Source organism: Natrix helvetica (assembly GCF_964273705.1).
Source record: "Natrix helvetica genome assembly, chromosome: 1".
Taxonomy (NCBI): Eukaryota; Metazoa; Chordata; class Lepidosauria; order Squamata; family Natricidae; genus Natrix; species Natrix helvetica.
The window spans coordinates 204,514,091-204,535,237 of NC_138548.1; the positions used below are offsets into that span (position 1 = coordinate 204,514,091).

Consider the following 21,147-nt stretch of genomic DNA (forward strand, 5'->3'; position numbering starts at 1 on the left):
TATAATCACCAATGATTTTTTCCATTTACAGTCATCTGAAAGATTTAAAGTGGATAAAAAGACATAGGATAAAGCAACGAGAGCCAGAATTTGAAATATAATTGTGTTTTCATGATGAATATGAACTGTAATTATAAAAATGTACAAACCTTTGTGCAAATTTAAAGCAGAAGAGGAAGAACAGGTTAAAGAATGCCTGATAAAGTTTAGAACCTATTCTGTAGGTGTGGCCTGTTTTGTGGGAATGGCTTGGTGGTCATGTGACTGGGTGGGCATGGCCAACTTGGAAAATGTGGTGAAACTCACTTAACGATGCTCTTGCTTAGCAACCAAAATTTTGGCCTCAATTGTGGTCATAAGTTCTCTTTCTTTTTTCTTTCTTTCTTTCTTTCTTTCTTTCTTTCTTTCTTTCTTTCTTTCTTCTCGCTCTCCTACTTTCTTTTTCTTTTCTTTCTTTCTTTCTCTTTCTCTCTCTTTCTCTTTCTCTCACTCTGTCTGTCTGTCTGTCTCTCTGTCTCTCTGTCTGTCTCTCTATCTATCTATCTATCTATCTATCTATCTTTGTCTCTCCCTCCCTCCCTCCCTCCCTCTCTGTCTCTCTCTGTCATTCTCTCTCTGTATATGCCTCTCTGTCTGTCTCTCTCTGCATCTCTTTCTCTCTCTCCTCCCTCCTCCCATCTGTCACTGTGTGTGTGTGTGTGTCTGTCTGTCTGTCTGTCTATCACTCACTCTCTGTGTGTGTCTCTCTCTCTCTCTGTTTGTCTGTCTCTGTCTCTCTCTGTCTCTGTGTGTGTCTCTCTGTCTCTCTCCCCTCCCTTCCTTTCTCTCTGTCACTCTGTGTGTGTATGTGTGTGTGTGTGTGTGTCTGTCTGTCTCTCACTCACTCACTTAATCACTCACTCTATGTGTGTGTGTATGTCTTTCTGTGTCCCTCTCTGTCTGTCTGTCTCTGTCTGTCTGTCTGTCCAATCACATTTGAAATACTCAACAACTGGCCTGCATTTATGTTATTTTGCATCAGTCTGCAGTCTTAGGACCAAAATATATGGTAAAAAGTTCCTGGCAGTGGCGTTTTTCCCTGAGGGGCTCCGCAGAACATCCCAAGACCGATGCTACCATATCTGGCCTCTTCTGGGACAGGTCCTCTTCAGAAGGATGAGGCCCCACTTGTCCCCCTCGTGTTCCTCATCTTCCAGCTGCGGCCCCACACTGTGGAAAACATAGGCACATGCAAAACCCGCACAATTACAGCCCGGAGACTCTTGGAAGGAAGCTTCTGCAGAAGACCGGTCGAGTGAGAACAAGTTCCTGCCGTTACGGGGGCTCCAGGATGAGGGACGGAATCTTTGCCATGGGACAGTAAAGCACCATCCGCCAGAGGCAGCAGGACCAAAGCCCCTCTCCCAACTGGCCCTTCTCCCTCTGAGGGCAAGGGACCCGGCTGCCCCACTGCCTCTGGCTTCCCTCTGAGAGCCTCCAAGGCTGTAAATTGTGTGGGGTGTGCACGTGCCTATGTTTTCCACAGTGTGGTACCATGGCCAGAAGACGAGGAATGCGAAGGGGACCAGCGGGGCCTCATCCTTCTGAAGAGGACCTGTCTCCAAAGAGGGCAGATGTGGTGGCATCAGTCTTGGGATGATCTGCGGAGCCCCCCAGGGAAAAATGCCATGGGGGATGGTTTTTTCCCAGGTGGCTGTCAGAGAGAAGAGGGCAGTGTGCGCCCGTGGGCTTGTGCAACAGTGAAATCCTCGCCTCCTGTTCTTTCTTCGTCTGCTGCACAAGGCCACGTGGTGTGCGCTGCCCCCTTCTCTCTGACAGCTGCCTCATTTCCAATGGAGGGGGTGGGGAATGCATGCGTTTTCCTCCCTCTGCATGGATTTCCCATCCCCTATTAGTAATGAGGCAGCAGTTGGCGGGGCAAGCCTGGTATGGACAGATGGGGCAAGTGAACGCGACTGGGCGGACAGGGGCAGCGAGCCATGGGAGGGAGCGTTCCAGTATGCGGTCTCCGGAAGAACGGGTACCGGAAGACACGCTAAATTTGACGAACCGGTACAGGCGTACTCCCTGTAATCCATCCCTGGTTAAAGGGATTGAATTCATATTATATTGCACGCTCAGAGATAATTTTTATAAAATGATGTTTCATTAGTACATCAGGCCCAAAAAATTATCTAGAATGTATACAGTCTCTTCAAATGCATATTGGAAATATGAACAACACAAGGAGACATTTTATGAGGCTTAGTGGACAGGTAAAAAAACTAAACATATTTTATTTCAAAAATATACTTCAACACAGATGATTTTTTAGATCAATAGTCTATTGAAAGCAGAACCTTCCCTTTTAGGATTAACAGATAAACAGTTGGAAGAAAACCATGGTAGATGATTTCAGTGTATCAAATGTTTCTCAACTTTGGTAGCTTGAAGATGTGTGGACTTCAACTCCCAGAATTTTCCAGCCAGCTGGGGAAAAATATTATTTATTATTATTTGGTGGATTTCATTTGTTATTTAGTTCCTGTCATTTGATTAATGCAGTGTCTCTGAGTAGTTTACAATATAATAAAAGTTAAAAATGCAAAATCAATTAGTATAAAATTAAAAGTGAAAAATTAAAAACCAACTTGATGGGCATGAGAATCTTCTCTATCCTATCAGCCATCCCATCCCCCATGCAACAAAACCTGTCGATTATATTATATATATTTATTGGTAACGGAAAGCCTCTTACGGAACTTTTGCATAAAAATAAAAAAGGAACACGATATATGGTTTTGAGTATTACATAGGATAGGTTATGGAAAAAAGAGGAGTAGTGTGTAATTTTAGAAAGTAAAAGTATATTAATTTTATAACAAATTTTTCTCCATTTTCTGTTTTTCCTCAACTTTTTTCTTTTTTTCCCCCTCTTTGCTTTATTTCTTTCTTTCTTTTTCTTTACATCAGTTCATATTAATTTTTATCTTCTTGTTTAATACTTTGAATAGAAATTATATAAAGGAATAAAGGAAACAAATTGCTTTCCCTGGTGCAGTAGACCACTGCAGAAACAGCATGGTGGGAGAATGGGGTGTTTTAGGAGCCTGAATATAAATCAAGTAGTCATTCTATTTAATTATAATAGCAATAGCACTTAAATTTATATGCAGCTTTACAGTGCTTTACAGCCCTCTCCGAGTGGTTTACAGAATCCGCATATTGCCCATAGGTGAGTTACCCCCCCAGTTTGGCCCGGTTCAGCCAAACTGGTAGTGGTATTTTGGCCTGGGTCATAGAACTGGCAGCAACCCAGGCTCGCCATGCCCCCGAACTGGTTTGTCAGTCGCTGCTGCCATTGCCGGCATGTTGTTTAGTAGTGCATGCGCGTGTGCAGTTCACTCTAAATTGTTCTGCACATGTGTGAAGCGAACTGGTAGTAAAACTGGGAACAACCCATCTCTGATATTGCCCCCAACAATTTGGGTCCTCATTTTACCCACCTTGAGCCTGGTGAGATTTGAACTGCCAAATTGAATTTAGCTGGCAGTCAGCAGAAGTAGCTTGCAGTACTGCACTCTAACCACTGCGCCGCTGTGGCTCACTCTATGCAGAACAGAGATTCTAAATTCAGACAATAGTTATACTGTACAGCAAAAACCAAGCCTTAATGATACTTGCTTCAACTACAGTGGTTTCCACAAAGGTCCTCTGTTCCGGTGGGAACAGAGGTTAAATCTCATTGGTCGAAGGGTCTGACAGCTCCCTATAAAAGGGCTGCTGTCAGACACAACCTTCGCTGGATTGTTCTTACTTGTTGTGATTAAATGAAGAGTTGTTATTGCCTTTAGCCTGAGTGTGCCTTTCTATTACCTAATCTAACACTTAATATAACTGGAGGTACATCCTAGATATTGTCTAGTCTTGAATGCCAATTTAGAATTTCCATATAAAAATTTCAAGGAAGTTTACTAATATTGTATGAAGAGATTCATTGGTACTTGATGCCAAGTTTTGAACCAGAAATTCATTTGGTTACACAGTTCTTCCCTGCCACAGGAAAGATTAATAGCTGGTTTGTCAACCCTGAAGCCATTTTGGAGCATCTTCAGGTATGCCACAGCAAGGCTGTGGAAATGGGAGGGTGGAGTAGAGATAGCTGGAGACTTGCAGCCAAAATAAAATTCTTTCTCCTGGGAACCAAGGAAGTTCTCACCAGGTGCTGGGGAGGCGTGGACTGAAACCAAGTGGAGTTGGGACTGTGACCTGGTTGGACCATGTGATGGAATGTGGACTGGGGGAAAGAACTTTTATTTTCAATTTGGGTGGGTAAAACTTTAGGACCTTCAGAGTCGGGTTTTCACCAGATGTGCCAATATGATATGCCTAATAAATTTGGACTTTGAGGAGCCCTTTGGCTTTGGAGGTTGCATTGGATCTGTTCAGAGGTGGGTTCCAGATCCCGTTGCAACTGGTACGCTGCGATGGGGCTGGGCATCCACCATGTGCATGTGTGCTGCGCATGCATGCGCACCACCACCCTGCGATGTTCCAGCTGGCGGAGAATCGTGCAGGTGCCATCCATTGTGTGTCCATGCGCAAATGGCCTGGTAGGGTCAAATACTGGTAAGGAGAGCGGGTGGGTGGGTGGGCCCTCCGCAGCAACGTACCGGAACGGTACCTGCTGCTCCCACCAAGCACTGGTACGCCCATACTGGGGCGTACTGGCCATAACCCACCACTGGATCTGTTACTTGGAACCCTGACAGAGTTCAGTTATGTGAGAATAATGAAGGGTGAAATATATAAATGAAAATGACAAAATGCAGAATATTCATTTTATTGAACATTTTCAAGCAATATTCGAAGAGTTTAAAAGAGTTTTGAAATCATCATTTGTATGCAAAGAAACTTGTTTTACCAACTAGTGTGGGGTACACGTATCGAATCAAATTGTGGAAGCTTGGTTACACGGTATAAGAGGTAGCATCATTTTCACCAGAGGAGGAGGAAGAGAAATGCGGAAGAGAAATGCAGGATCATCCATCTCAGAGCCGGCAGCCACGAGTCCATTGTGAGAGATCTCTTCCTTTGCAGTGGTTCCTCCAGGCAACCCTAGGAGTAAGAATAAGAATATTGCATGTCTTTCCAGACCACAGGCAGAGTTGTTTGATTGCTTATGTAAATCTACTTCAATATATGGGAACAACAGAATTGGAAGGGACTTTGGAAGTCTTCTAATCCAACTCCCTGCTCAAGCAGGAGACAGGAATTTCCAGGCTAGCTAGCAGCAACTATATCTCATTCATCTTTCCTCTTTATTGATTGATAAAATTCATTTGCTGGTTTGTCAATGAATTCCTTTCCACCAGGCTAAAATCCAACAGTTTTTTTGTTTGAGCTAAAATAGTCCTAACGTTCTATTTGTCACAATAAAGCCTGAATGCCAGTAATGCCCAAGAGATTCTTTGGTTCCCACATATCCTAGGTAGGGTCTACACTACCTAGAGCTAAAGGGAGTTCAAGTCCAAAGTCTTTGGTGAACACCAGAGGGCTCACAAAATCCTCCCCCATATCATAGAATCCCTCAGAGGGGCACACAACAAATTAACTTTTAAAGGATTCTCATTTTTGACCATATAATACTATTGTTGTTTGGCTCTAGATGTGCAGTTTATCAGTTCTCCATCTAACCATTTGCTGCTGCAGCCCCTTTTCCTATTCAACCTATGATTGGAGGCTTGACAAATGATCTCTCACTGTTTCTCTCACTGCTTTCTTTATCTACCAGTTCTCTGATCCTGTGGAGCTCCTCCATGGATCCAGAGTCCTGGTGTTTAAAACGCCATCTGCCAAATTCTTCTGCTACCTGCCCCAACTCAGTACCAACCAAACCCCAATGCTGAACCTGTGATAAAAGATTTTCAAACAAGTGAGAAGCACAAAAGTGATAACGGAGGGGAAATTAGTGAGAAGAAATTGTCCAGCTATAATAGGTATAAAAAAAACCCTCTAATAACTTATGTGCCAGTCTATTTTTAATCCAGGATGAGGTGGCTCCGTGGCTAAGATTCTGAGCTTGTTGATCAGAAAGGTTGGCAGTTTGGTGGTTCGAATACCTAGAGCCACATAACTGAGTGAGCTCCCATTACTTGTCCCAGCTTCTGCTAACCTAGCAGTTCAAAAGCATGCAAAAAATGCACATATAAAAAAATAGGGACCATTTTTGGTGAGAAGGTAACAGTGTTCCGTGCACCTTTGATATTTAGTCAAGTGGCCAAATGACCACGGATACCTCTTCAGTCAGTGCTGGGTCTTCAGCTTTGAAACGGAGATGAGCACTACCCCCTAGAGTCAGGAACAACTAGCACATATGTGCGAGTGGAACCTTTACCTTTACCTTACTTTTAAACCTGAGTTTAAAAGACAATAAAACTCGTATTCTAATGCAACCAAAATGCAAATGTAGCAAGAAAAATACAAATTGACATATTCAGCAATTGCATTTTACCATCAAGGTTAAAAGTTGTACTCTAATTTAAAGAAAGATAATTAACTTTCAAGACAGTTCAATTGCTAACCAACGTTACAAGAGGAAGATATTAATGAAAGATTGACTTACCAGGCATCCATCCTTTGTGGATCACGGACAATTCTCTTAGCACAAACAATATCATCTCTGATGTCATCATTTGTGAAAGCTGCCAGGAAAGACAAATTGGAATATGTTCCAACATAGATGTTTCAAACAAGATTTCCAAAGACTTGCATAACATTGCTATTTAAAGCAGATTCTTACCCACGTGGCATTTTAGTTGTAGGACCTACGACCGTTGCAGCATCTCCACGGTCATGAGAGGCCAGACAAGGAGAAGCACCCCTCAATGTGAGTGATGTCAAGTTGGCCACACCCATCCAGTCACATGACCATCCAGCCACACCTACCCAGCAGGCCATTAGGGCAGAGAACCGGTTGTTAAATTATTTGAATCCCACCACTGCCAGTGGGACTGAATTGTCATTATTTTCTCATCCACTTTATCTTAACTGTTCTCCTAACATCTCAAGACAATTTCTTCTCTACACTGGGTGTCTTACCACTGCAAGGCTTATTACAGCCATTAGCTGTACGGCCCTGGTTATTGTTGCACCACCAACGGCTGTTTATCTGGAAAATCCCATAGTCGCGACTGCCATCCGTGTTTGGTGGCCCCACAGCTCGGCTGTTGTATCTGCTCTCATGATAGGCCATACAGATCCCTGGAAGAAAGCAAATGGGGAAAGGAGTATAAAAGGCTTGTGTTATAGATGAAAAGCTATCCTGGTTTCTTACACAGAATATTTAACCATCTTCAATCATTCTTCCTCAAACCAAGGAAGGATCCAAGGATCCATCCCTCTTGAAAACCTGGACCAGGTTAACACGGAGAGATAGAAAGAGTAAACTCACAATCGCCCAATTTGTAGCCATGATATCCATCCATGCCATTTCTTTTCAGAAGTGAAGCCAGTTCACATTTGCTAAATACTTTGGCTTCATTTGCTGCAATGAGGAGGAAGAGGAGCACTAGGGCCTTCATTGCTGCAGCTTCTCAGAGGAGGAGGTCTGACTTCTTCCGTGTGACTCCTGGATTTTATAGTCACGGCTTGTGAAAGTGGAAACTCAGGAGAGATCGATAACAAAGTATGTAGCAATAGTAATTCCCAAACCTGAAGCAATAATGGAGTAACCAGAAGATCGTGTTGATGACAAAGTAGAAGAACAAAATGTTTAACTGTCATTTTTAATTTCATAAGAAGCCAAACCATTTTTTAAAAAAAGATGAGTGAGAAAAACATTTTTATCTCCCCGAGAGATCCTGGGTCAAAGGGAATGAGGTGCCAAAAATGAACAAGTGATGGTTACAACTTCATGATTGAAGCCCCATCATTTTTTGTGTTTTGCATGCAACTATGTGAAAAAGGAAGAGGGATTTTTATTGTGCGGTGACTGCTACCTTCTTGATTTTTTGGGACCCCTGTCACAAAGACATTCTTCTCTCTCATTTGGTTTAGTTTTCTGTTTGGTTGTTCCAATACAACTCTAGTTTCAGTTTGTATTTTTTGATCTCATGAAGTTTGCAGAGAAATGCAACGTACTGATATTACTCAGAGAACTGTATTTTATTTCCTTGGTTTTATTGCCTTATTGTCCTCCTTTAGGGCACATAAAGAGGGAGAGTGAGAAAGGTGGGGATGAAGCTCTAGTATTTTCTGCTCATATAGGAGAAGCTGATATGGATGCGCAATGAATTCATACCGTCTAGCAACTTGTAACTCTTAACAGGATGCTTTATTAAAAACTTTCTGAAACTTGATCTTGAATTCTGTAAATGTAATTTAATTTAATCAAGTTTGGTTTGTGGCCATGGTGAGAGCTATGGACGTGAATCAGTAGAGCAAAAATTACCATGTTAGATTAGTCATCGATTCCTCTGAATAACATTGATCATGTGCCATGAAGTCTCTGTCAGCTCTTAGTGACCACATAGATGTTTTTTTCTCCATTATGATCTGAAACTGCTGAATTCTGCAACTGGGTTTTGTAAATTATTCACAGTATGGGTCACTGCAGTGAACTCTACAAAGGCTGTCCTAGAAGACTATCTAGAAGTCAGATCTGGTCCAGAAGTGGGCAGCAGAGGCAAGGATGGAGTTAGTTAATTGCCACTTGGTTTCTGGGGGGATTCAAGGTACTGGTTTTCATCTGCAAAAACCCTACAGCAATAGCAATGGCACTTTGACTTATATACCACTTCATAGTGCTTTTACAGCCCTCTCTAAGTGATTTACAGAGTCAGCCTTTCCCCCCCAACAATCTGAATCCCCATTTTACCCAGCTCGGAAGGTTGGAAGGCTGAGTCAACCTTGAGCCTGGTGAGATTTGAACAGCTGAACTGCAGCTAGCAGTCAGCTGAAGTAGCCTGCAGTGCTGCACTCTAACCACTGTGCCACCTCGGTTCTCTGTGGTCACAGGATGCCTCATCTCCAATTTTATCTATCTATCTAATATTATCTATCAGGATTGGCATATTTCAGATCTGATCTATAAAACAAGCAAAACAAAGCATTTAATAGTGAGTACCATACCATGTGCATGAATCATACAAGTGGCAAGAAAATAGGGGCAGTCAGGCATAACACAGGTGTTGTAGACAGTAAACACAGGGCCAATCAAAATGGACTCAAATGTCTATATACCAATGCACAGAGTATGAGGAATAAACAGGGCGAATTAGAAATTCAAGTAAAAGTGGGCAGATACGATATTGTTGCCATTACAGAAACTTGGTGGGATGAAACCGACAAATGGAACATACAGCTAGAAGGATTTAAATTATTTAAAAGGAATAGACCAAATAAAAGAGGAGGTGGAGTTGCACTATATATAAGAAATAATGACCTCTCTACAAAAATAGAGAACAACAATGATGAGAACTATCTTGAATGCATTTGGGTCAATATTAAAGGTTGGGGGGGGGGAATGACATTGCCATAGGTCTATACTACAGGCCACCCAACCAATCAGAGGAAGTAGATGAACTTTTTGCTAGTCAGCTAACTAAGGTATGTAGGAAGCACACCACAATAGTAGTGGGGGATTTTAACTACCCTGACATCAACTGGGAAACAAACTCTGCACCAAGTAGAAGATCCAACAGGTTCCTAACAAACCTAGCAGACAACTTTATTTCCCAAAAAGTAGAGAAGGGAACAAGGGGATCAGCCATATCAGACTTAATTCTCACTAACAGAGAGGATAGAAGGTGTTGAAACCACAGGAACCCTGGGGGCAAGTGACCATGCAATATTGGAATTCAACATTATGCAAACACAAGTAGTAGAACAAAGTGAAACTAGAGTCTTGGACTTTAAGAGAGCTAATTTCAATAAACTTAGAGAGAGCTTGGGAAAAATTCCATGGATGAGAATCCTCAAGGGGAAAACAACTCAAGAAGCTTAGGAAATTTTGACTTCCGGTTCCGGTGGCTGACGGCGATGGGCAGAGACTGCTCGCCCCGCGCATCCCCGGTGGGCTCCCCACCCCTTGGGGGGCACAGGACGCCCCGGAGAGGCGTTCTGCCGGAGGAGCGGCGTGGCGGTAGGACCCCTGCATCGGCGGCGGCCGTCGGGGGGCTCTCGCTTCGCTCCAGGCACCGAGGAGCACGAAGGGGAGGCGCGTTGAAGCGTCTTCACTGTGAGGCTGTCCGGAAGAAAAAAAGAAAGCTGAAGGATGCGGCGGCGGTGCGGTGAGGTGTAGACTCCCTTCATACCTATCACCAACTCTAAAACCTGTCAGTTGTGTTAATTGGAACTTTTGGCTAACTTGGAGAAGTGCGGCTGGAGGGGAGGGGGATTCCCCCCCCTTGGACAAGCAGCTAGAAACAAACATGCTCATAGCCCCAAGGGAAGGAGGAGGGGGAGAGCCAAACCAAAGAGGTCACACTCCAACTAAATGGATCTTCAGATTTAAACCTTTAGGTTTTAAGACAATGCGATCTGGAAGCCTTGGGAACTTTGAATTTTGAAAACTTTATTTGTTGCCTCAGTACCCGAAGTTGGCAGGGCAAGATGGCACACTTCCGTTGTCTTCATGAAAGGTGAACTTGACTCCACCTCTTAGCTTCAGGCTTCCGGTCTTTGTCTCCGTGTTATTTGGATAATTCTCTTGTGGATTGTTTGTTTTTGAACCTTCTGGAGTGAAAAACGCCTGTTCCCTGCCAGGGTGATTAGAGAGTTCCCTTGTGCCTGGTCTCTCTACCCCCCGGACTCCCTTGGCTGCTCTACCACTCTGACTGATTCCTCTCTAGACTGACTGGACCCTTTATTACTAACAATGACATCTAAAAGACCACCTCCTGGAAAGTCCGGCTTTGCTGCCTCTGCCCCGACATCTGCAACCTCAAGTCCGAGTACACAATCAACATTGACAGCCTTTAAACAAGCTAAAACTACGGACTTGGAGTTTCATCAAATGTTTCAGCAAATTTTACAGGGACAAGAGGAAATAAAGAAACAACTGAAGGAGATGAAAGAAGAAATTAGAGGGAACCAGGAAAAAATTAATAAGAACTCACAGAGACTGGATCTCTTGGAGTGGGGGGGCAGCTGAGATGAGGGGGGGTAGAGGGCGTGCAGAAGGGAAACAAAGAGCTTGACACCCAACAAATGAAAATAGAGCTTGAGAGAATGTCTTTTTATCTTAGGTTCCAAAATGTGATGGAGACAGATGATGAAAACATAAGGGACATCATGACAACTATTTTGGCTGAGTATATTCAGAAAGAAAAACAACAGATGGGGTGGGAAATAGACCTGGTTTATAGAGTGAACTCCGCATATGCTAGAACACACAATGTCCCCAGGGAGGTACACATTAAATTTCTTAGGAAAAGCACAAGAGATGAAATTCTGAATACACAAAGGGGACAAGCCCTGACATACAAAGATAAGGAGATAACCATACTGAAACAGATCCCCAAGAAAGTGAGGGAGAAAAGAAAATATTATTCGCAATTGGCGAATAAATTATACCAGAAGAGGGTGTGGTTTCGTTGGTTGTTGCCTGAAGGTATGTTAATATTCTGGGAGGAGACAAGGGTCAGAATTAATACACCCATAGAGGTGCAGGCCTTTATGGAAAAAAATTAACTACTCCTAGAAAAACCAGAAGATATCCCAGTAGATGCACAAGACACGGGAGGGGCCGGAGCACTGCCAACGGGGGAGATGGGGTGACATCAAGAAAGCTCAGATCACACAAATAAGTAAGAAAATCCACATGACATAAATTGACTGAAATTATTAATGAATTTACCACACTGACTATATGTTATTATGTAATATTTGAATGCTATGCAAATGTACACCATGAGTCTGGAGGGGGGGTATACCTACCGCAGTTTGCGGCTGCCACAATTTGTAACTTTCCCCATACCTTTTTCTTTTGTAAAACATCAAAAAACCAATAAAACTTTGGTTTTTTTAGAAAAAGAAGCTTAGGAAATTTTGAAAAATGAAATTACAAAAGCCCAGTCTAGCACAATACCAATGCAGAAGACAAATAACAGCTGCCCCAAAAAACCAGCATGTCTGCATAAAGAACTCTCTGACAAATTGAAAGACAAAAAAGATAAGTACAAAAAGTGGAAAGGGGGGGGGGACATAACTAAGGCAGAATATCAGCAAATAGCCCGAGCATGTAAAGATGAAGTGAGGAAAGCTAAGGCTCACAATGAAGAAAGGCTTGCCACAAAAGTAAAAAAATAACCAAAAAAAACCTTCCAACATGTTAAAAACAAGAAAAGAGTTAAGGAAACAATTGGTCCATTGCTGGGAGAAAGTGGCAAGAAGGTGACAAGCAACAGGGAGAAAGCAGAACTATTTAACTCATGTTTTGCATCTGTCTTTACACAAAGGGATAAAACAGTCCAACCTATCAAAAACAGCACCACAAAAATCAGATTAGGAACACAAGTTGAAATAGGGAAGAAAATGGTAAGTGCGCACCTGTCTACCCTAGACGAGTTCAAATCACCAGGACTGGATGGATTACACCCCAGGGTTCTGAAGGAATTGGCAGACGAGATCTCAGAACCACTGAACTATATCTTCCAGAGATCGTGGAGCACTGGGGAACTACCAGAGGACTGGAAAAGAGCTGATGTGGTTCCCATCTTCAAAAAAGGGGAGAAAACAGATCCAGGAAACTATAGACCTATCAGCCTGACCTCAATACCAGGAAAGATTCTGGAAAAGATAATCAAGCAACGAATTAGCGAACACCTAGAAGCAAACAAAGTAATAGCCAAAAGCCAACATGGGTTTGTCAAAAACAGATCATGCCAGACTAATCTTATTGCATTCTTTGACAAAGTGACTAAATTAGTGGACCAGAGGAATGCAGTCAATATAGTTTACTTGGACTTCAGTAAGGCATTTGATAAGGTAGACCATAACCTACTACTAGATAAAGTAGAAGAATGTGGGTTGGACAGCATCACCACCAGATGGATTCATAACTGGCTGACCAACCGCACTCAACGTGTAGTCCTCAATGGAATTGCATCTACATGGAGGGAGGTATGCAGTGGAGTACCCCAAGGCTCCGTTTTGGGCCCAGTACTCTTCAACATCTTCATCAATGATTTGGATGAGGGAATAAATGAGGAACTCATCAAATTTGCAGATGACACCAAGCTGGCAGGAATAGCCAACACTCCAGAAGATAGGCTAAAGATACAGAAGGATCTTGACAAACTTGAACATTGGGCACTATCTAATAAAATGAAATTCAATGGTGAAAAGAGTAAGGTTCTACATTTAGGCAACAAAAACAGAATACACAGGTACAGTATAGGTGGTACCTTGCTCAACAGTAGTAACTGTGAAAGGGATCTTGGAGTCCTAGTGGACAACCATTTAAATATGAGCCAGCAGTGTGCAGCAGCTGCCAAAAAAGCTAACACAGTACTAGGCTGCATCAACAGAGGGATAGAATCAAGATCACATGATGTGTTAATATCACTTTATAATGCTTTGGTAAGGCCTCACTTGGAATATTGCATTCAGTTTTGGTCACCACGATGTAGAAAAGAGGTGGAGACTCTAGAAAGAGTGCAGAGAAAAGCAACAAAGATGATTAGGGGACTGGAGACTAAAACATATGAAGAACGGTTGCAGGAACTGAGTATGTCTAGTTTGATGAAAAGAAGGAGTAGGGGGGACATGATAGCAGTGTTCCAATATCTCAGGGGTTGCCACAAAGAAGAGGGAGTCAAACTATTCTCCAAGTCACCTGAGGGTAGAACAAGAAGCAATGGGTGGAAACTAATCAAGGAGAGAAGCAACTTAGAACTGAGGAGAAATTTCCTGACAGTTAGAACTGAATGCCCCAACACTGGAAGTTGGATAGCCATTTGTCTGAAACTGTATAGGGTTTCTTGCCTAGGCAGAGTGTTGGACTAGAAGACCTCCAAGATCCCTTCCAACTCTGCTATTGTATTGTATTGTATTGTAAGATGTCTTGGACTGTGGTGAAATCTAAAATTTTTTGCCCTTGTTTCCCGGTCGTGGCTGGGTGGGTCGGGTCATGTGACTGGGTGGGCGTGACCAAGTTTTTTTCACATTTTAAAGTATTTTTTCCGGCTGGTTCAGGCAAATAGACCAGAAAAAATGCTTTAAAAAGCGGGGGGAAAGCTTCTGATGATCGCAATCCTCAGAAGCTCTTTTTTACTACTGGTTCGCAGAGCCAGAAATGATTGTCCCTACCGGTTTGGCCAAACCGGGCCGAACCAGGAGGATTTTACCCCTGGTCTTGGATCCCAGAAAGCAGAAAACTGTCCTTATTCTCCGAGATCTACACAGCCCCCACCCTGCTCTCTTTCTGCTTCCTCATTACCGGGCCTCAGAGACATGACTCTGTTTCTGAATTGGAATCATTGTTATGAATGTTTGTACATTATATCAACTTTTACATGGTTCCAAATTATTACCATTTGTTTTAACCATTGTATCGTGTTCAGATAAGTAGCTTCCGAAATCCCCAGCAAGAGCTACCAGTGGTCCTCAGTTATTGTGACACAGATTTGGAGGTCTCTGGGAACAAAATGAGGCTACATTTGACTATGGAAAATTAAGACTGAAGACATATCTAGTTCTGTTGAAATTAATAGCTGAATCCTACTTACGTTGGGTCCAGTGGTGGGTTTCAAAAATTTTTAGAACCTCTTCTGTAGGTGTGGCTTTGTGGGAGTGGCTTGCCAGCCATGTGACCAGGTGGGAGTGGCTTGGCAGTCGTGACTGGGTGGGCATGGCCAACTTGTAAAATGTGGTGAAACTCACTTAACAATGCTCTTGCTTAGCAACCAAAATGTTGGCTCAGAAATCTAGCACTTGCAGCACGCAAGTCAGGGGTGTTCAAACTTGACAGCCTTAAGACTTGTGGACTTCAACTCCCAGAATTCCTCCTCCAGTCATGTTGGCTCAGGAACTCTGGCATTGAAGTGTGCAAGTCTTAAAGCTGTCAAGTTACAAGACCCTTGCATCCCTAATCCTTTAGAAAAAAAACCCAGGGGTGTTCAAACTTCACAGCTTTAAGACTTGTGGACTTCAACGCCCAGAATTCCTCCTCTCGCTCTTCATCTTGATGATGTGTGGATGGGCGGGGGGGAGGGAGCTGGAACCGGTTCTAAACGGCGCTGTAGATTTGTGGAACCTCTTCTATAGAAGAGGTTAGAACTGGCAGGAACCTTGTTGGGTCCTTGAAACATAGATTAGCTTGGCCTTCAGTTCTCACTAGACTGCAGTGCTGCAAATCCCATTGAACGAAATCTCGAAAAGGAACCTACATTCTTTCTAGTTGAAACTATTACAAACTGGAAGATTTTACAAGCTGAATCTCACTTAGTATTATCTACATTAGCCAGGATAGTTACTCAGTAACTTTTGCTGCTTCTCTGCTACCTACTGATTTATACATATGTTCACTCGAACACAATGTATTGCAATCTTCTCAGCTTTCTACATGTGCAGGTATCACAGATGGACAATGAGTTGCTGTCTACATCCTGGAACTGAGGATGTGCAGAGTAGCCTAGATTTCACAGAAAAGCATATCTAGACTTTGTGAGAAGATGAGATGCAGACTTTGGAACAGCAGAATTCACAGCAATTTGGCCTGTATCATTAATCTGCTGCTGTTACCCTCTTGTTTGCACACTCTCTTATTTGGCAGGTGAATGGATAGGAAGAAGATGGCCACCAATTTTTAAATTCAGAATTTAAATTATGGAGCAAACGCCAAGCCTTAATAAAACAGGAGGTTAGCCATAGAATCTGTATGGCCTTGGATGCCAAACTAGGGTTTTCATATAAGAAATTCAAGGTAGTTTAATAATATTGTGTGAAGAGGTGTATCTGGTTCTTTGTTAAGTGACAACAAGCTTTCAATCAATTCTGCATTTCATTGCACAGGTCTGTTCTTCCATGGAAAGGATTGGCAACCAGGTCAATTATGTAGGAATAATGAAAGATGAAAAAGAAAGAAATAAAGCATGAAACAGGGCAGGGCATAATGCACAAAACTCTTTTTATTGAAGCAGTTTTCAAAGATTTTAAAAAACAAAGACTTTCCCTCTTTTCCACCCATGAACCATTTGAAAATCATCATTTTTGTGCAAAGAAACTCATTGTTCCTAATATATGGAGTGTAAGAATAAAATCAAACTGGTCAATGTGGTTAAATAAGGAATAATATCATTTTCATCACAGGAAGAGGAAGAGAAATGCAGGATCATCAATCTCAGAGCCCGCAGCCACAGGCCCATTGTGACAGCTTTCTTCCTTTGCAGTTGTTTCTCCAGGCAACCCTAAAAATAAGAATATAAATTAAAAATAAGCATAATGCATGCCTTTGTTGATCACACATATGTTTGTTTCTTTGACAATTTCAGATGATATAAGTCTCCTTGGTGAGATTGAGGAAGGTGAGCTAGTGGCAACTCTCGTTCATTCATTTTTCCTTTTCTTTGGCTTTCTTTCTTAATTGTTAATCTCCTTCTCTCCAGGATAAAATGAAAGGAACTACAATTGTTTTCATTATATTTCTCACAATAAAGTTTGCATGCCACTGTTGCTCAATATAGTTTGGACTCCCACATAACCTTGCCGGAGTCCATGCCAGCCATTGCCCAGGGCAGTTAAGATCTGGAGTATTGGGTAAGGACTAAAAAGCTCACAAAATTCTATCCAAAATCTTAGAATGCTTGAGAATCGCACATATCAGAATATAAATAATTCTGATTATTGAGCACATAGCATTTTTATGCTTTGCTTCTAGGCTTAAGGGATTTCCATCTAATGGTCTGCTGCTGCAGCCCCTTTCCTATTCATCCTATGACTCACAAACTTTCTGTCACTGCTTCTCTCATTACTATGTTCTTTACCTACCAGATCTCTGATCCCATGGGAGCTCGTTCATGGGACCAGAGTTCTGGTGTTTAAAAGGCCATTGGCTAAATTCTTCTGCTACCAGTCCCAGCTAGTGGCTAACCCCAATGTTGACCCTGTGTTTAAAGAGATTTTAAATTAGGTGAGGAAGACAGAAATTGAGAGTGGATGTGAAATTACTGGGAAGGAATAATTCAGTTATAATAAATCTAAGCCAGTGACTGTTAAAATACAAAAACCGAAGTGGTCTAAGCACACTTCTGTTCTGCTGTTGTGCCAAACAGGAAATGGATACGAATCACCCTCTTAAAACTAAGGGTGTTAGTGCAGGATGAAATGTGAGGTCTCCCCAGACATTTTAGATGGGACAAAAGCATATTTTACCATTCTAACAAAATTGAACAGAGCGTTTTATTCATTGGGTGGGCTGGATGAATTCTTTCTGGGAAGGAAGTTCCCCATTTCGCATCCGTCTTGCAAATCTGGAACTAGCGAAGGTGGAGAAAAAGATTGAGTAAACTCATAGTCGGCCAAACTATAGCCATAATATCCATCCAGGCCACCTTGCTTCAGATGTAAAGCCAGTTCACACCTGGGATATTGATTGGCTTCACTGGCTGCAATGAGGAGGAAGAGGAGGGTGAGCACTAATGCCTTCATTGCTGTGGCTCCTTGGAAGATGATGTCTGGTTTTTTCCAGGATGGCTACTGGATTTTATAGTCACAGCTTGAGAAACGGGCCCCTTTGGAGGGATGGTAACCAGAGTATGTAGCAATATGACTTCCCCAATCTGTGGTTAAGCACACGGATGTGATGGAGGATTGCGGAATCAGTGGGACACAAACCATGAAAAAGGTTTAACTGTCATTTTCAATTTCATAAAAAGCCAAACCTAACTAACAATGGATCAGAAGGGCATTTGCGGCACATGAGGAGATCCTGGGTCAAGGGAATCTGCACAACGGGTAAGTTGGGGCAGCAAGTGTCTTTTATTGTCTTGCACATGAAAAAAGAACAGGTATCTTCTGACATCTTCATTTTTTGGACCCCATTCATAGACATTCCTCTCTGGGGCACCCAATGCTTATCTGAGTTTTCTTTTTGTTTGTGTCAATTACAATTCCCTCCTCCTTCTCCCGCCCTCCCTCCCCCCCTCTCACACATACATTTTAATATTTGTCTTTTATATATGTAAAAAGTCTTAATAAAAATTACATTAAAGAAAAGAGAAATGCCCTCCATCCACGCAATTATTTTTTTCAGAAAACTGGAGAAAAAGTTCAGTTTTTCAATTCCAAATTTCTATTTCTATAAAACATCCTTTCATGGCCCAGTGGAACAGAGAACCAAAAAAATGGCAAAGGTACCTTCACCTTAAACTGTCTACTGTTGACCTCACCCCTTTCTTAAGAGGTTTGTAAGGGGGCGTGCATAAGCGCACCAGCGTGCCTACCATCCCTGTCCTACCGTCCCCATTTATTTGTATTCATTTCCTGTGTTCATGTCCACGTTTATACTTATACCTGTTATCTTGTACATGTTTGACAAACTAACTAACTAACTAAATCCTAGACACACTTCTCTTGGCCCTAGTAATCCTACAGACATGCATGAACCAGAAAGGGTGGATTCTTACATGTGTAGACCAAACACATTATGGTAAAAGGTTCAGTTGAACCAGGTCTAGGCAGTTGTGGTCTGGCGAATCTGGAACACTTAACAGAAATCCAGAACCCAGCAGTGGGGGTTTTTTTGCAGGTTGATTGAGTCACCCCCTAAAAGTGATTGCCCCACTTTGTGAATTGTTTCCATGGAATGCCAACCTCCCTTCCTATTTTGGCTCACTGCAGTAGTCCCAGGAGAGGAATCTCCAATGTTGTCATTATGAGGAACATGTTTATAATACTGTTATTAATTATAAAGCATCCTGCTTTCTCCCATCATGTTTACATTATGTAACATAAACCAACTCTGATGATAAAAATCTCTTGAAATTACCTACTGTTCAAACATCAAGAAGCACATGTAAATACCATGTAAATGCATTTCTTATTACTGACATTACTAAAGACATGCTGTTTAATGGCCCTTATGTATTTGCATAATGTTATTCACATAAAGTTTGATCCAAAGGGCAGAGCTTTTATTTTCTTTTTTAAAATTAGATTGTGATCCTGTAGACATTTTAAATAAGTCTAATTGAACTCAATGGGTCTCAGTTCTCACAACTCCACATAGTTTGAGTAGTTTGTGAAGAGGTTTCAAGGAGATGCTTAGAGGTTAATGTTTGAAAACTAAACAAAGTCAGAAAACAGTTAACTATAACTGCAGTATCAGTTGGTCTTGTGGGGGGGGGCGTTTTTGGGAAGGCACAAGTGTTTAAACAAATTGGAAAGATGAATATGACGTCCAAGTATTTAAATTACACAATTAATTAAGGATCAGCCAAAATCCAAAAGGTGAATGCACTTGTAATAATGCAGACATGCATGAACCAGAAAGGGTGGATTCTTACATTATGGTGAAAGGTTCAGTTGAACCAGGTCTAGGCAGTTGTGGTCTGGCTAATCTGGAACACTTAACAGAAATCCAGAACCCAGCAGTGGGGGGTTTTCCAATAAGTTTATCTCCTCGTCCCCTTGATTTTCGGAAGCCATTACACAAGGAAGGTGAGAGAACAAGCTGGGAACTGAACTCTGGGATTTCTTTCATGTTGCATGTTGACCTGGCTGAATTGACACAATCTGAATCAATATAAACACTGAAGTCACTTTTCGTAAATAATTCCCCTTACTGGCAAGTGAATATTTTCAATAAAATCAATGCCAGGCATAATTACTGGAATTTTTGGCTAAAATATGTGACAATTAACAGCTTTAGACTCTGCTGTGTGCTAGGCCAGGGCCTCATAGTTGACTGTAAAAATAATACTTAGTCTTCTAAGATCTCTTTATCTTCTTTGTCTGTAGACCCGAAGCAAATTTGTGATTCAGTTTTGGGGAAACTTTTTAGCAGTGTTGGCTTAAGACTGCATGGCACTGGTAGGCCACATTGATGGATGGCTCCACTTCCAGTTAATGCAAAGAGTCGGCACTTCCTAAGTTTTGGTATCCTAGTCTAGCACGTTCTTTGCCTTAGCCCAAAACTGGCTCTGCCTTTAATAATAATAATAATAAATTTGGATTTATTAGCCGCTCCCTTTCCAGGCAGGACTCGGGGCGGCGTACACTAGGACATATATAAACATACATATATACAAAGACATACATGCACGGAGGAGGTAATAGATTACAACATTTAGACAATTAAAACCAGTAACATACCCCAATAATAAAAACCCAATATACAATAAAAATTTAAAATTTAAAAAGACAGTCAGGAGGAATATGAAAAATTACGGTTGAGCCAGGCCAGATAATTGAAGGAGGTGGGTCTTCAGCTGTACACGGAAGGAGCGGAGATCGGAAATAATCCTGATGTCACGGGGGAGGTCATTCCACAGGGCTGGGCCCATCACAGAGAAGGCTCTGCTCCTGGGTGTCGCCCCCCAACACTGTTTGGCGGACGGCACCCAGAGAAGTCCCTCTCTGTGTGAGCGAATTGGTCGTAGGGATGTGTGGGGCAGGATGCGATCCTGCATGTAACTAGGTCCTGTGCCATGAAGCGCTTTAAAGATCATAATCAAAACCTTGAAACGCACTCGGTAGACCACAGGAAGCCAGTGCAGCTCGCGCAGGAGAGGTGTTATAGGGGAGTATCTAGTCCTCCCCATAATCACCCGCGCAGCCGCGTTCTGGACCAACTGTAGTCTCCGAGTGCATCTCAAGGGAAGCCCCATGTAGAGAGCATTGCAGTAGTCCAGGCGAGACGTCACTAGCGCATGGGTGACTGTGCGTAGGGCATCCCGGTCCAATAAGGGGCGCAATTGGCGCATCAGGCGGACCTGATGGAACGCCCCCCTCGCCACGGCTGTTACATGGTCATCCATGGACAGCCGGGCATCTAGGAGGACGCCCAAATTGCGCACCTGTTCCATGGGGGCTAGTTGCACGCCCCCAATGGCCAGAGATGGAAACACCTGGTTGAACCGGGGGGCCGGAAGCCACAGCCACTCAGTCTTGGAAGGGTTGAGTTTTAGTCGGTTGCCATCCATCCAGACCCGTACGGCCTCCAAA

General features: G+C 42.6%; 1 protein-coding gene across 1 annotated transcript; it reads right to left on the reverse strand.

Moving 5' to 3' along the window:
• Positions 1-4,806: 4,806 nt before the first annotated feature.
• Positions 4,807-7,598, reverse strand: LOC309385342 (lysozyme C, milk isozyme-like). The gene is made up of 4 exons (XM_081939700.1): positions 7,433-7,598; positions 7,081-7,242; positions 6,605-6,683; positions 4,807-5,097 (listed from the first exon to the last, which is right to left on the reverse strand). The coding sequence occupies exons 1-4, from the start codon at positions 7,560-7,562 to the stop codon at positions 5,031-5,033; spliced, it is 438 nt and encodes a 145-aa protein (XP_081795826.1). The 5' UTR covers positions 7,563-7,598; the 3' UTR covers positions 4,807-5,030.
• Between the last annotated feature and the right edge of the window lie 13,549 nt (positions 7,599-21,147).

Coding starts and splice junctions, on each gene's coding strand:
- LOC309385342 (XM_081939700.1), bottom strand. CDS start 7,562: ATGAAGGCCCTAGTGCTCCTCTTCCTCCTCATTGCAGCAAATGAAGCC. Junction 7,243..7,432: donor TGGCTACAAATTGGGCGATT/GTGAGTTTACTC, acceptor GCTTTCTTCCAG/GGATCTGTATGGCCTATCAT. Junction 6,684..7,080: donor CTGTAATAAGCCTTGCAGTG/GTAAGACACCCA, acceptor CTTTCCTGGCAG/CTTTCACAAATGATGACATC.